The sequence below is a fragment of the Engystomops pustulosus genome, chromosome 5, assembly GCF_040894005.1.
Source record: "Engystomops pustulosus chromosome 5, aEngPut4.maternal, whole genome shotgun sequence".
In the NCBI taxonomy this organism is placed as follows: Eukaryota; Metazoa; Chordata; class Amphibia; order Anura; family Leptodactylidae; genus Engystomops; species Engystomops pustulosus.
The window spans coordinates 195492628-195508249 of record NC_092415.1 but is presented as its reverse complement, the minus strand read 5'-3'; the positions used below and the strand labels follow the sequence as shown (position 1 = coordinate 195508249).

The following is a 15622-nucleotide window of genomic DNA, read 5'->3' as shown; positions in this document are numbered from 1 at the left end:
TGGTAGTCCTGGCCTCCATGTTATCAATCTTCAGGATATTGTATGGTCATCATGGCGACATACCTCTAACTTTCTGACTGAATGTATTTTTATGTGTACACCTCTGACCTCAGGAGAAGGCCTTGTAGTCTGACTGACTTTACTGTTATTAATGCGAATTTTAATCTAGAAAATAAACCACTAAAACATGATAGTGCCGCAGTTGTCACTCTCCGCCATTTTAATGCAAATGAGACGTATTATACATGGTTTATTTCTGTGGGGGTGTCGGGTTTATAGCAGAAGGCAGGGCAGTAGTTTTTTGGTGGTGTAAACCCAGGCTCTCGGGTGCCTAAGGGGGTCCATATAACCCTCTGTCACAGGTTTTGAAGAAGAACCATGATGCAAATTTTTCTGCAGGTATTAAGCTATGATAGTAAGTTTGGGAAATTCCTAAGCATTTTGCTATTCATAAGTCTGAGGTAAATTTTTCTAGATTTAAATAGTTTTTGTTGCCCATACCAACCAGTCACAGCTCAATTTTACGGAAAAATCAATGGTTATTTCCAATTTAGTTCAGATGTTCCTAGGATACTATTGGACCACCTGCAATGTAATGGCCTGCACAGGATGATTGCCTGCCGAACCTTCTTCTCTGCTACATAAAAGGTGCAATCTGCCGATTTGGATGGAATTAAGGTGCCCAATGGGTATAAGGTGGACAGTTTTCAAATTGCGTGTAGCCTAAAAGTGAGCGCAATCGCAGATTTGGCAGAAAATTTGCGCCGCTTTTGAGCACTTATGTTGCGGTTACACTGTGCGTTTTGAGATGCAATCCAAAGACTCCAACCGTGATCACATTCTGAGGTAAAATTTTGTTATATATTTATAATTATATTTATAATTATATAAAAAATTATATATTTATAATTTTGTCATATGTGATGGAAACGCAATTTTACCTCAACATGTGATCACAGGAAAAGCCTTTAGATTGAGTTTGGGTGGGGGTGGGGGGGTTGTTAAACATAATGAGCACACTATATACTTTTTGGTGCCTTGGTTCAGCATGGCACTACTGGTCAACTAACACCTCAGTATAATTGGGCTCAGAAGTCTGGCGAATGGTCCTGATGATGACCATATACCATCAGGTTCTGCCCAAAAATTGCATCAAAATAAAATTAAATACTTGGCAGATTCTCACTGCATCCTCGGTCAAAATCTCAGAAATCAGTAGGAGTCTAAAACTTATTAGCTGTATCTAAAATCAAGTGTGTCGAGTCCAAAATATATAATAATGTCAGACAGGGGACTTTAGTAGTAGTGGAATCAGTCTACAAGTGCCAATAGACAGCTGGAAGGGCCCGGGTTCTCCTTTGAAATCCCCATTGCTTGTCTGGCAACTGTCTGTAGGCAAATTGGACTTAATTGGGCCCAACCCCATAGCACTTGTAGGAGGATTATCATAAAAAGATGCTTATGCTTGCGGACTCCATATGACATTGGTTTTGGAGTCATTTTTTTTCGACCAGATATATTTCCCTTTAACGTTTCAGCAAAGAACTCACAATTTACCCCTCACTGCCCCACCCCGCAATTGGAATATTTGGGGTGGCAGGTGGGAGCCGATTCATAAACGTGTTGCAACTTCCGATCTCTGCGATAAGTAACATCCATGAGAGTCTCAACATCTGATGTCTTCTCTTCCATGTCTGTAACTCCGACTTTAGACCATTCCATCTATCATGCCTGTTATTAATCCAGATTCATAAACCTCATCATTCCTCAGAAGATATATCTGGTCTTCTCATGTGGGTCCGAGCTGTATTGTGACCAGTGAGTGATAGACGCCCTTCATCTGTAGGAGCTGCTGATGTGTCCCCAGTTCCACCACTTTCCCATCCTGGATAACAGCGATTTTATCAGCGTTCTGAATGGTGGAGAGCCGGTGAGCGATGACGATACACGTGCGACCTTCCCGAGCTTTATCCAGAGCTTCCTGTACCACCTGTAGGTTTGAAGGAAACTCATCTCGATCAGAAACTAGAAGCTCCTTACACCTAAAGCCAACCCAGCACGACACATATTAACAACAGGGACAAGGTTTTGGTGTTGCGCTGCACATTGGTAGCAACCACATAGAAGGTCCTCCATGATGTCACAACCTCTACAGCTTTCAATCACTAACGTACAACATTTAGATTCCATTTTTTTTAAACTTACTTGGATGAGACCTACATGAAAGTTGTGCCAAGGTGTATCTTTTTTGTACTTTGGATCTAGGTGTTGGGGTGTAAAGCTAAGCTAAAGGTGCCTCCAGGTTCCACCACACTCGCCTTGATCAAGAAGATGAAAGTGGCAAATTTTGGATGGCTGATAATTTTGCTATATCATATTACAACATATGGAGTAATGGGAAGGCTACCCACAAGATTTTGGTTGTATAATGCAGGGTTCCTTTAATGTTGTAATAGGAAAGGGCTTTCTGAATATTTGACACAAAGCTGGAAGCCACAGATGCCTAAAATATCTTTGTATGTGAGTTGTGGTGACCATACAAAGCTGCTGCTATTTACACATTTGTTCTTGGAGATCTGTGTAACCATACCTTTGTATATGTTATCAGTAATGGCAAAACTGTAAAAATGCATTTATTTTCTGGGATTATAGCTGGACCTGCAGCTTACTGGTGCACTAGTGTGTGATATCTCTTTACTGAACACAGCTCCTCCCATAGAGTGATAACTGTACAATACAAACAGAAGCTGCTACAGCAATGACTCATAGGAGAGCGAAGGAGCTTGCTTGAACACCAGTACATTAGAGGGCTCCAAGTTCAGCTACAATCCTGGAAATTCTAAAAAAAAAAGTGTGTAATAGCTCTACATCTGCAAAAACTAACATCAGCACATTATGTTACACAGATATAAAGTGTTGGTTAAATTATAATTTTTCCCAACTACCTTCTCACTCTCTGTATCCAGAGCAGATGTGGCCTCATCCAGTAGCAGGATTTTGGGTTGGCGGATCAGCGCTCTTGCTATGGCTACTCGCTGTTTCTGTCCTCCGGAGAGCTGCGTCCCCTTATCTCCGACACGGGTGTTATATTTCTGTAAAAAGCCCAAATACAATATAGTAATTGTTTGTGTATAAGTACCATAGACATGTAAGGTAACCGTGCATCACTCCATAGTACCCAATAACAATACTACCATCAGGTTTCTTCCAGCATTGAACAGTGGGAAGAAACTTACATCAGGCAGTGATTCGATGAAGCTCTGGATATTGGCCGCCTTGGCCGCTCTTTCAATCTCTTCAAACGGCACCACCCGGCTGTTATCACCATAGGCGATGTTCTCCGCTATACTACAGTCAAACAGCATGGGCTCCTGAGACACAATGCCCATCTGTGCCCGCAGCCACTGGATGTTCACAGTCTTCACATCAGAGCCGTCCATGCTCTACCGGAAAAAGAAGAACGAAATTTAGTGACTTAAAAATAATAAATTCCGGTTAAGGGGATACTATAGGGATATTCACCAGTATTTATATTATATATCCCATCCATAGACTTCATGCTGCACTATATAGAATAGGAGAGATTGAGCAGAGCCATCTCAGTATAATTAAGGAATGGGCAATGAAAAGTCACACTATTTACTATAAGATTTTTTGTTCATAAAAGGACCAGGACAGTAGTGAAAAAATTCCATTACCCGCTTACCAGCTTCTGGTTTCTGTATCGCATTGGTGCTTCTGCTCCTCTGCCTATGGAGGAGGGGAGAGGAGGGGAAGAGTGCACACCCCTCCCACCACCTCCTCTTCCCGACCCTGTGCTCTTCCGGGATCCAATCCAGGTGAGCACACGGCCATGGGAATGAGGCCTTGGCACTAGCGCACCCCTTTTGGTGCAGAAATTTCAAAAGTGTCGGCCATAGTGGAGCTGCAACACAATTATAGTGCAGACACATTATAAATACATGACTGAGCACGTTAGACGTTCCTTTAAGTGCAATGTTAGCCAAAAAAAACTGGCGCAGTCAGTTTAATAAAACATATTGTTTGCAGCTTTTATAAAAACATATACCACAGACAATGCAGCAGCTCATTCACACCTCAGTTTTTCCCGTTAGTATGTTGTCCACGGGTTACTAACTAGAGACGAGCAGAGCCAAGGTTTGATTTCGGGTTCAGCCACGCGACTCAGACATATTTCCGGATTGGAGGCCACACAGCCAATGGGGCAAATTGACGCCTCTAGCAACTAGCCATGGCTATAATCAGCCAGAGGACACACCTGTACTCAAACGTCCACTCATTTCTATTACTGACCCTTTTTTGTCTAGGTGGCTATTCACATGGCATACTTAGTTCTGCCGTCTGAGGGTAGAATGTATAGTTTTTTGCTAACCACGGACCACAGATTTCAAAAATAGTCAATGGCACGCGGATTACATTTCTAGGCAGTCACCTTTTTGTACTCCAGGTGCTTTGCCATCTAATCTTTGTTTGCTGGCATGGCTAATTCTTACGCAGATGTCAAAAAAACGGATCCACAAATACCATATGGATGCAAAAAGGAAATGAAAATGTATTCCTTTTTTTGTGTGAATGAACCCAACAAAGTGTCTCCCTAATATGGCCATCCCCTGGGAAGTCCCCCAAAGTGAATAAATATCATAAAGTTTTGTGGGTTTTTTTTTGGTCATGGCATTCAAGAGAACAGAAAAGAGTTTAAAAAGTAACAGCGCCCACCAGAATTGTGACAAAATAAACCAAGACAAACCACAAACAGTCTAAAGGTAAGACGGAATTTAAAATGTAGCTAAAATCACGTTCATTTTTATTAAAGGGTATTTCAGTGATTTTCATATTGTCTTAAGAATGTGAATTACCGTATATACTCGAGTATAAGCCGACCCGAGTATAAGCCGAGGCCCCTAATTTTACCACAAAAAAATGGGAAAATCTATTGACCCGAGTATAAGCCGGGGGTGGGAAATGCATTGGTCACAGCCTCCCCAGTATATAGCCTGCCAGCCCCTGCCCCAGTGTATATAGCCTGATAGGCCCTGCCCCAGTGTATATAACCCCCCCCCCCCCCCCGTTGTGCAGCACAACAGTACCATTGTAGCGGATGGATCGCACAGAAGATCTAAGGGGGCCGCCGGAAAGGTGAGTTTTGATTTATTTTTTGACTCGAGTATAAGCTGAGTTTGGGTTTTTCAGCACATTTTTTGTGCTGAAAAACTAGGCTTATACTCGAGTATATAAGGTATGTATATTTGGAGACCTGTCTGAAGGAAGGTTAATTATTTGGCTATGTATAGTTATTGTCACATTTTACTAAAGAATAAAGCAAACAATAGATTACCACTTCTCCATTATTGGGGTCATAAAATCTCTCGAGTAGTTGGACTGTGGTACTTTTTCCACATCCGCTGCTGCCCACTAGTGCCAGGGTTTCTCCCTTTTCCACTCTGACGTCCAATCCCTGTAGCACCGGTACATCGGGTCTAGTTGGGTAATTAAAATGAACTCCCCTAAACATGATATTCCCGTCACAGTGCGACTGTAAAAAAAAACACACTATTGTATTTCGGAGAACATAAAAAACACAAGTTTTACCATATCTAGAGATGCTTTATTACTGGGAACTTAGATGTAAGATGTTATGAGAGGTTACTTACAGGTTTTAGTCCGGCTGTATTGTAACTGTCTATAAGAGGCGTCCTCTCTAGTAGACTGAATATATGAGCCGCTGAAACTTTAGCTTTCACATAGTCTGGAGCAAAGGAAGTGCTTTGTCCCAAAGCCATAGCACCGAATACAATGGCAGCAAAGACCCTATGATAAACAAAAACATTAGTGACCATTTAGATCAAGTTCAATGGTGACCTTAATTCTATGGAACCTTATCAAATTTTGGTCCCGGACAAGCCCCCAATCTTTGGACTTTCTCATGCTTGATGTTAAGAGGGGTGCCTTATAGGGTAACTAAAAGGGGCATTGGTTTCCTTATCCAATCCTGGAAAATATGTTTGCATATTTCCCAGAATCCCCTAGTGGAGCATCAATTGCTATAATTTTCACACGCCTCCAAGGTGGCCTATATTGGCAAAGTCTCTGTAAGGAGAACTCTTACTTTAAAATATAATAGAATAATAGAAGTATACGATTCATACTTTAGATCTGATCCCAGATTGAACACCTATTAAAGTTAGACAGATTCACCCCACACCACTGCTAGCATCTCCTTTCCTGTGACCCCATTCTGTACACCTCTAGTCAAAACCTTCAGTTCAGTCAATATTTTGAGACCCCGCTCTCACACGTCACTGATACTTACAGAAACACATTGTCAAATGTCATTAATCCCTTTGACACTAAAAAGGCACCAAATTGAAAAGTTGACGCATATGCAAAAAACATGATTGCCTGAGAGAGCCCGTAGGAGAAGCCTTGCATGTGTGCGTTCTTGATAGAGTTCCTGAAAATGAAAGCATAAATTACTTATTGCCATTATATCAGCATCATGAATTGGTTCAAAAGCAAATTCATAATTAAAAAAGACATTTCACCACGCCACTGACACAAAGATGAATAAATTCTCTGGAGGCTGCTACACAGAAGCACTTTGAAATTTCTTTCTAGCCCCCATGGTTGCTGAGATATCAGTCATGGTATCTGACCATTGTAATCCTCTCTACTGTTAGAGAGGAGGAGCTTGTGTGGAGGAGGAGGAGGCTTGTCTTATGACAATCTTCTACTTGTTTAAGAAGATAATCATAACACACACACCTTCCCAGCTCCTCCTTCCTGACAATGGTGTGGATTATAATGGTCAGATACAGGAACCAATATCTCATCAACTGTGGGGGCTCCAAAAAAAATTCAAAGATCCCCTGAATCTATGTCTTTAGAATGATATGTTCATATATACTTGTGTAAGGTGGTGAAAGTTCCTCTTTAATATCCTATATGGTTAATAGAAGTACAAAGATATACTGTGTCATGTACACTCATTCAGGAAATGGGGGCCACCTGGCTCAGGATCCCACCGGAGGAATCAACCTTAAGTCAGTTTGAGCCTGTGTATGCAACAAGATTAAAGATTAGCGGACCCTTAGTTTTATTTTGGGTTCATCGTATAGATTTGGCTGCATGACCCAGACATATTGCCAGATTGGTGGCCAAACAACCAATCCGGAAAATTTACGCCTCTTGCTATGGCAATGATTGGTAAGGGTATCACTGGCAATACACCCTGGTCACGCTGAGCTGAAACTATGGGTCCCCTCATCTCTAATCTTCTGTGTGTTAGGCTAATGCACTTGCCAGAGGAAAGTTGGCAGCTGGTTATTGGCTGTGTGGAGATGGTGGTGGTGAGTGATACTCACCCTGCCCTTCTCCACAGTAGCTGAGCAGCTGCATTTAGGGCAGGATTAGACCTTCTTTATATTTTGCAAGGTGGGCACCCCGGCTCGGGCGAAGTGCAATGAGACATGGTGTGCACACTGCACCGTGACCATGAACAATGGACCTCTATGGCGCCTGTGAGTTAGCCACAACTTGTGTCACTAGCTCAGAGCCCCCCTGTATACGGTCCTGTGCATGTAGCCTTACATTGTGGGGAAAGTCTAGAAACCTACTCTCTACATGGATAGAAGCAGAGAAGATAGCTGTCCAGGTCTATCACACATAACAATACAGCTAAATATAATTCATCACAAGGAAAAGCCACCATTGATCATGGGTGGCCTTCTCAAAGAGCCGGTTTCCCCCTCTACCATATATCTACCTGTATGGTCCTTCAAGCTTTTCTTCATAAAGAGCCTCAAATTTCTTCTCTCGAGTTAAGGAAACTACCGTGCGTATGTTTTCCACTGCATCAATGGCGACCTAGGGGGGCAGGGCAAATAAGGACAAAAATGTATAATTGTATAAAAGTTAAGACTCAATATTAATTGCTCCAACATATGGAAAATGAAGCAACCTTCTAAACAGACTTGACTGAAAGTCATTGGTCACTTTGTGTATGTGGCTTCTATCCAGACCATTATGTTTCCATAGTAACAGACTACAGCCAAACTCTGTGTAGTCTGACCCTGCATTCATACTTTTTACTTTCCAACCCATAACGTCTATGAAACTACTCATGGTCTGATTGTAGTGGAGACAATACAGTAATATCTACTCACTTTGCCTGCTGCTTCCAAGTCCGCTTTGTCCTTTTTGGCATTGCCAGTGAATCTCTTCATATGGATCATAGAGGCCAGGGCCAGGATTGGGATTATTATGAGCAGGAGGAGAGTCAGCTGCCATCCATAGATGAAGGATATAATAATGGCCGTCCCTATATTGGCAATGTTCTGGCAAAGCATTGCTAGTCTCGCTCCTGTTGCCTGCAGCAGACAAAAGTGTCATCAAATTGTGAAACTGCAACATAATCTCCAATAATCATATTTAATATTTGACATTTAAGTCATGGAAAATCCCTTTAAAGGAAATATAATCAATGTGCACCTACTCATAGATCCAGGGCACAGTAATTGGGATAATCTTCTTATATTTGTTATCCATGGCCTCCTTGCTTCTAAAATCAACTTTTACAGCTATGCTAATGAGCCTGGAGGGCTACTGGGGTGTTTCCAGAGCCCCTTTGTCCTGCAGAATCACTTGCTGTTACACTGTGCAGGAGCACTTCCCCCTTTCACTGTGTGAGATTACAATATTCAGCAATCCTGTGACCACATGTGGAGTCAAGGTAGTCGAGACTGCTGCAGTAACCACCTAGATCCCATAGTTGCTACAAACCACAGCATCCAGGGGGTTTAATGGTGCAATAGAGAAGAACATCAATGGAGAAGCAACAAGATGCTCATCAATAGTCAATACAGGTCGTTTTCTAACACTGACCCACAAATATAATTATGATTCGCATTTGCATTTATTTACCATAACAACCAATCAGATCGCTGCTTTACTTTTTTTTTTTTTTAATACCATTGTGTTTGTCCCATTGGTTGTTATAAGCCCCCATTGAAAATAACTATCTTTACCTGGAACCAGGGATGTACCTAAACTCTCTGCCGCCTGAGGCTAGGTATAGAACAGCGCCCCCCTCTGCCCCATCCAGAAGTAATATATCAGTTTGTTTTTTTTTGTAACTGGGTTCTTCATGCAGTTTCTCACACCCCTGCTGACATCATGTGTATATAGACAGTATTGAAGTGTCAGGTCTTGCTATGTAGGAGGTGACTGCTCCTCTGATGCTGCCTCCCCCCTTTCTTGCTGAAGGTGGTGCTGCCTGAGGCAAGAGGCTCAATTCGCCTCATGCCTGTTATACCCCAGCCTGGAACTTACCACTAATGTTAGCACTTACCCCTTGCACCTGTGAAGCGTCGGAAGCTAGTCGGGTGGTCAGTGCCCCCGTACTGTTCTTAGAATCGTCAAACCAACCAATTTCCTGAAAAGTCAAACAACCATCATCTCACTCATCTGAATTCCCGGTTTAGTTTTTAACAATAGTTTTACGTCCTACTAATATTTTTAGTGGAGGCAGGTTTACTTGGAAAAAAAAAATCAACACTGTAATATATTTATATAATTTAGTTATCTCTAAAAACTTTTACCAACCTGCCTCAGTATCGCTTTGAAGGTAAGAAGCCGTAACCTCTTTGTTAGAATCTCCCCAGCTTTTCCGAATGCAAACCCCTGGTTAAGAGGAAAAGCACATCTTTGTGAAGTAAAACATAGGAAAAAGGGCCAAAAATATGGACGACCTATTCTAAGGTTGGGTAGTTAATATCAGATTGGTTGGCTCGAAAATCCAGATCCCCCACTGATCTGTTCTCAGCAGCTAAAAAACACAGAGAATGGAATAGGTAGAAGACAGCGCCATTTTCAGTGTAGTGGCTGAACCGAGTCACTGCAGTTTAGCTTCTATTCAAATGATTGGGAGCTGCAGTAACCTGATCTGACCACTACACAGAGAACAGCACTATCTGCTTCCTTTTACCTTCTCTGTTAACTACTGAGAACAACTGTTCTGAGGGGGTTCTGGGTATTGGGCCTCTATCATTCTTAAAATGAGGACTGTATAAATCTGTAAATCTATAAATCTGTATAATAAAAATATAAGCAAAATTGTAAAATTCTTCCACTTCTTCAAATGACCTTCCATCCGTGTTTCTTCTTTTAGCCCATATATATGGCATTGGATGGATTAAACAAAAAAAAATTAATTTAAAAATACAATACAATATGGACCCACAAAAGGACCCAATAAGGACCCACAAAAAAATTCCCAAAGTCCTCCGTTTTCCCCTAGTCACGATTCTGCCCAATTTGATGAAAATTGCATTGATGATTTGATTCCTTATGAAGGGAAATCAAGACATGAGTGAAACAAAGCTCTATAAACCACTTACCTGAAGGAAAAGGCTAAAAAAGGAAAGTCCTCCAAGTCCCAAAAACAGCAGTGAAAACATGTTACTTCTAGATCTGATCTCATCGGCCTCCCCTGCAAATACCTGTTTGGGTATAAGAAGTAAAGGATTCACTTTTAGCAATCTTTTCCCTAAAATAGGATCACTTTTAAATTTTCCATATGTTTTTGAGGCAAGGAAGAAACCCACACACCATCCATGAGGCGAGTTGAGCCCCTTGCCTCGGACAGCACCATCTACAGCTAGATAGGGGGGAAGCTTCTGGGGCACAGTCACCTGCTACAGAGCAGGGCCTGACACCTAAAACTAGAGTCTCTTCACACCCAATGTCAGCACGGGTGTGAGATACAGTGTGGAGAACCTACATACTAAAAAAATAATCATATATAACTAGTGGATGGGGTGTAGGGGGCGCCATTCTATATCTCTCCTAGACTCATCCCTGCCCACACAACATAATGAGAATGATCAGTTGTAAACCTTTGACAACAGTAATAATTTCAGAACTAGCAGACTATTTTTTATATATATAGGGGCACGTTTATGCTCATATGGCAGCTAATGATGGTACCCCCCGCCCCTTACTGGATATATCATAAGGCTCCAGCCACTAGTGGACTTCTACAAAAGGTCAGTCCTAGTCTGGCTTAGAATTGCACCCTAGCCGGCACCTGAAACAGGCTTTAGCAGTGTGCAGGATCGGGGCAGAAATGCCCTGTACCGGAACATTGCACCGCCCCTTCCCCTCCCAACCAGCATTGAGGGTGGAGAAGTGGCAATTTCCGACTCTGTTTTGAGGCAAACAAGCCATGATAAATCCTCCATAGGGTAATATAAGTATAAGTTACATTCACAAAGTGCAGGGTCACATAAAAAAAAATTCCTTGTTGAATCTTACCCCAATGATCCTGGAGAATATAATGGCAAAAGCAGGTCGGGTGGCACCATTGATTGTTGCACAGATAATTCCCATCATGAAGTAGGGCCACTCCGCTCTGTTCAACCTCAGGATCTTGAAAAATGAGACTGGAGGAGGATCTTCATTCTAGGAAATATTACAGTAGACAGTCCTTAAATCAAGGGCATCTTATTTTTGTTGAACATTTTATTTAACTATTTTGTAAATTTTTTTTGTTTTATTGTCAAGTCAGAATTCGGTAGGCATATTTATATATAAAAGATATTAAACTTTTATATTTATTCTTGTTTTTTTTTATTTCATTTACTTTCTGGTATTTTTTTTGCAGTTTTAGAATTTGTTGTAAATGATTTTTTGATCAACCCCACCTTTACTTTTGAAGATTACATTATACTTAGGCATAAACATTTCAATTGCAATAAAATTGTTAAGTGCGTTTAGCTGTGAGTATAAACCAGCTTTCCCTCCTGTGTTCACACTTACACTTGAGAGATAAGGAGAAGCTGAGTAAGTGTCTAATGACTTATCTCCTTACAGTTGCTGGATAGTCTAATCTCCTTCCACAGCTGAATATTCTCTAGGTATTGCAAGAGTTAATCTTTACCCTCTTTTTCTTATCTATCTGCTGTGTATCAACATGAGAAAGCTTTCAGAGACACTGCTCGCTGCAGGAGAAGGAAGAAGCAGAAAAAAGAAGATTTCTACTTTAATCATTTTCTCTAAAAAATTATTCTCTATCACCGACTTTGAAATAGACCCTGTTAGTTTTCCCTGTTGTTTGCCTTCTGCTTCATCCCCAGCTTCCAGTAATGGGTTAGAGCCTGGGCCCACCAGATTCTCTGATTCTCTGGTGGGACAGTCTGTCATGGCTGTTATTCCAGGGTCTACATACACATTTTGCAGGCCCAGTATTGGTCCCGATGTCAATATTTTTTTCAATCAATCAATATACATTTCCCACCATATTTTTAGTGTTTTCATCCACTTCCTGGTCCTCTTCTCCAGAATTCTTCTTGATGCTTTTTCGGGTTGACTTTCTCCTTACTAATGTAGTGTCAGCATTTATATTTTCTCCATCTTCTTGCTGTTCTTCTTTGTTATCCTCAGCATCTACAGTCTGCAACCAGTGAAGTATCAGAAAAAACATTTTGCATTATAACAGAACTTTTACTGGTAACCAGTTGGGTGACGCCTAATATGAAGTGGGCTCAGGAGCTGTACAGTTAACACCCGTCAGTAACAGTGGCAGTCAGTGATGATATGCCTTAGATGCCACGGTCATTTGCAACTGCGACATCTAAGGGGTCGTAACCTGGCCATCCTTCTAGTTCTCTTGCTAGTTAGCACCTGTTGTTACGGCGCTGCAAAGGCAACGTCCTTTTTGTTTTGGAGGGGAATAAAGCAATGAAGCAGTACAGAATGCACCAAATATATTTACTACTAAAATCAAATTTAGTTTTCCAGCCAAAGATCCTTTTAACTTCTACTTAACTCATTAACTTCAGAATGAATAATGAAAAGTATAAAGAATATGAAACTATGCCAAAGCATCGGGACGTAGTAGACTCATTATTGATCTTAAATTTATGTTCCCCTACCTAAGTCACAAAAAGTTCACATAGGTTTTAGTTTCCTGTACTTGTAGGGTCTGGTCTGTTTTTCGAGACAAAAGAGGTGGAACTTATCTAAACCACCGACTCTCGGTTATCTATACTTCCTGCTTATACAGGAAATACACATGTCTCACGGTCATGTGACTAAAGTTAATGAACTTGTTGTAGTTGATTATATTTTTTTGTTTTTAGCAAAAATCTTTTAAAGCTGTAACACTATAATTTTTGGATAAATCAAGATTTACAATCAGTGTAAGCTCCTATCGTGATCGGACACCAATGTCTTTCTATATTATGTATACATTTTGATCGTAAAAGAACTTTAAAAAAAACCTCAACCGAGCAGCTGTTTGTGGATATCCCCTTTGTTGGGACTATAAAGTGTTTGGAGCTGGAAGCTGTAGGTGCCATATATTGTATAGTGGTCATGCTGTGGTACTGCAGCTCAGCTCTGATTTACTTGAAAGGTTGTTGTACATCCAGCTTCATTAAAGGGGTTTTCCCACAACACACAAGTTAGGCCCTATTCACAAGATAGGGCCTAACTTGCTGATCGGTGGGGGGGGTCTCATTGTTGAGACCCCACAGATCACGAAAATGAGGGGTCCAGTGGGGTCCCACATACCTCCGCCGGACCCCTCGTCGCTCCGTCAGAGTAATGGAGCAGATGCCGCGCATTACCGTTCTGGTGCCAAAGACTGTGGAGAGAAGCTACTCTGTGGGGGTGCCCAGTATTGGACCCTCACTTCTGTAATTTTGGAAAGTTTACCTGCATCGAGACCAGTTTGTAGTAGATTCCTTCTTTTTTCATCAGTTCTCCATGACTTCCTTGCTCAGCGATTACCCCGTTGTCAAAGCTAGCAATTGCGTCCACGTTTTTGATTGTGGATAGACGATGGGCAATTATAATGGTGGTGCGGCCTTCTCTAGCCTAATAGTCAAGGAACGAAAATAAATTATTATTTTATCTGTCTTTGTTGTACATTGCCATACAATCTTTAAAGGGAACCTGTCAGTAGGTTTGAGAACTTCTAAACCACCATCATGCCTTAACCCCTTTTTGCTGAGGCCCTTTTTTGTTTTTTTTACGTTTCCATTTTTTACACCCCATTTTCTATAACTTGTTTATTTTGCCATGTAAAAAGCTGTGTGATGTTGTAACAAATTGCACTTCATAGTAATGGTATTTAATACTCCATTCAGTGTACCGGGAAGCGGGAAAAAAATTCCCAATGCAGTGAAAATGGTGAAGAAATGAACCTGCGCCGTTTCCTTGTGAGCTTATTACATTTTTTTTCACTTTTCAAAATCTATTTATTTTTTTCCTTTTTTTTTTTTTAGACCCCCAAGGGTACTTTAACCCTATGTTGTCTGATTGATCCTAGCATATACTGCCACACTGTTGTATATGGCGATTTTCCACATCATCTATTACAAATCGCACAATGTAATACATGGTATAAACCGAGCAATTGATCACTGCCCCCTGATGACCTCACAGGAGGCAGTGATCAAATCCAATATTACGGCTCCCATGCACTGCCAGGATTTAAATGCCTCCAGCAGCTTTGCTGAAGGCATTTACAAGGCATTTACCTGCGATTGGTGGCATCAATATGCAGCAAACACCCACCTTGTATGGAAATGGCTCAGTCCGTGAGTCCTCTCCATACAGTGGCAGCCGACGTGTGACATACTATTATGTCACACGTCGGTAAGGGGTTAATAAAGTTGCGGTTAAGGCTCTTGAACCTGTTCAACCTATGGCTGCTGGGCCACAGGTTCCAAGATGTTGGGGATCTGGAGACTTGAGCCCACTTCAGACTCGTTACCTTATCCAGAGCTGCCTGGACAACAGCTTCACTCTCCGTGTCCAGAGCAGACGTGGCTTCATCAAGAAGAAGAATTTTGGGGTTTCGAACCAGCGCCCGGGCAATAGCGATTCTCTGCTTCTGACCTCCGCTAAGTTGTGCTCCTCTCTCTCCCACAAGGGTTTCAAATTTCTGGAAATAATATAATAAATATTAAAACATAATAATAACTCTGCCTCTCCTGTATTTATCCCCATATTACATTATGTATAATCTATCAAAAAATCTAATAAATTTTTTACTAACGTCCGGCAGACTCATGATAAAGTTGTACGCGTTGGATTCTTTGGTGGCTTCCTCAATTTCTTCCATTGTGACGTCTTCTTTGCCAAATCGGATATTCTCAGCAATTGTCGTGTCAAACAGAACCGGCTCTTGGCTCACTACACCAATCACTTCCCTCAAATATCGGATATTGAGAGTCCGAATGTCATGTCCATCAATCTTAATCTACAGTATGGAACGGAAATTCAGCACTTTGTTCCCAGATAATACCAGCATAACATTTCATAAAAGACGAATTTTGATACCGATGACCTATCCTCAATTACAGGGCACACTGGGCATACCTGAGCAAGTGCCTGGTCCCATAGCTGCTGGGGGGGCCCCACACAAGATAAGGAATCCATGGGGTGAGGGGGGCTTTATGTAAAATAACCATGAGTGGCCAGTTTGGCATGATTAACTAGGGAATATTTTAGGAAACAGATGACTGTTTTCGTTTCTGAATTTTTAATGCCGCCCCATGAGGTCACTGCAAAGGGGTTCACTGAGGCTCTGCTGCAC

General features: G+C 41.5%; 1 protein-coding gene across 4 annotated transcripts in view; it reads right to left on the bottom strand.

Moving 5' to 3' along the window:
* Nucleotides 1–1192: 1192 nt before the first annotated feature.
* Nucleotides 1193–15622, bottom strand: part of ABCB1 (ATP binding cassette subfamily B member 1) — a 207857-nt gene continuing 193427 nt past the window's right edge. For 3 of the 4 annotated variants that reach the window (XM_072154257.1, XM_072154261.1, XM_072154262.1), the window contains 16 exons: nucleotides 15083–15286; nucleotides 14798–14968; nucleotides 13735–13896; nucleotides 12314–12469; nucleotides 11332–11478; nucleotides 10416–10517; nucleotides 9622–9699; nucleotides 9368–9451; nucleotides 8184–8387; nucleotides 7784–7884; nucleotides 6332–6472; nucleotides 5673–5829; nucleotides 5357–5554; nucleotides 3237–3443; nucleotides 2946–3092; nucleotides 1193–1990 (listed from right to left, as the gene is read on the bottom strand). In XM_072154257.1, the coding sequence (XP_072010358.1) occupies nucleotides 1790–1990; nucleotides 2946–3092; nucleotides 3237–3443; nucleotides 5357–5554; nucleotides 5673–5829; nucleotides 6332–6472; nucleotides 7784–7884; nucleotides 8184–8387; nucleotides 9368–9451; nucleotides 9622–9699; nucleotides 10416–10517; nucleotides 11332–11478; nucleotides 12314–12469; nucleotides 13735–13896; nucleotides 14798–14968; nucleotides 15083–15286 (2460 nt within the window). In that variant the 3' untranslated portion in view covers nucleotides 1193–1789. The remainder of the gene's footprint in view (nucleotides 1991–2945; nucleotides 3093–3236; nucleotides 3444–5356; nucleotides 5555–5672; nucleotides 5830–6331; nucleotides 6473–7783; nucleotides 7885–8183; nucleotides 8388–9367; nucleotides 9452–9621; nucleotides 9700–10415; nucleotides 10518–11331; nucleotides 11479–12313; nucleotides 12470–13734; nucleotides 13897–14797; nucleotides 14969–15082; nucleotides 15287–15622) is intronic. The other variant, XM_072154251.1, reaches the window with a different exon arrangement.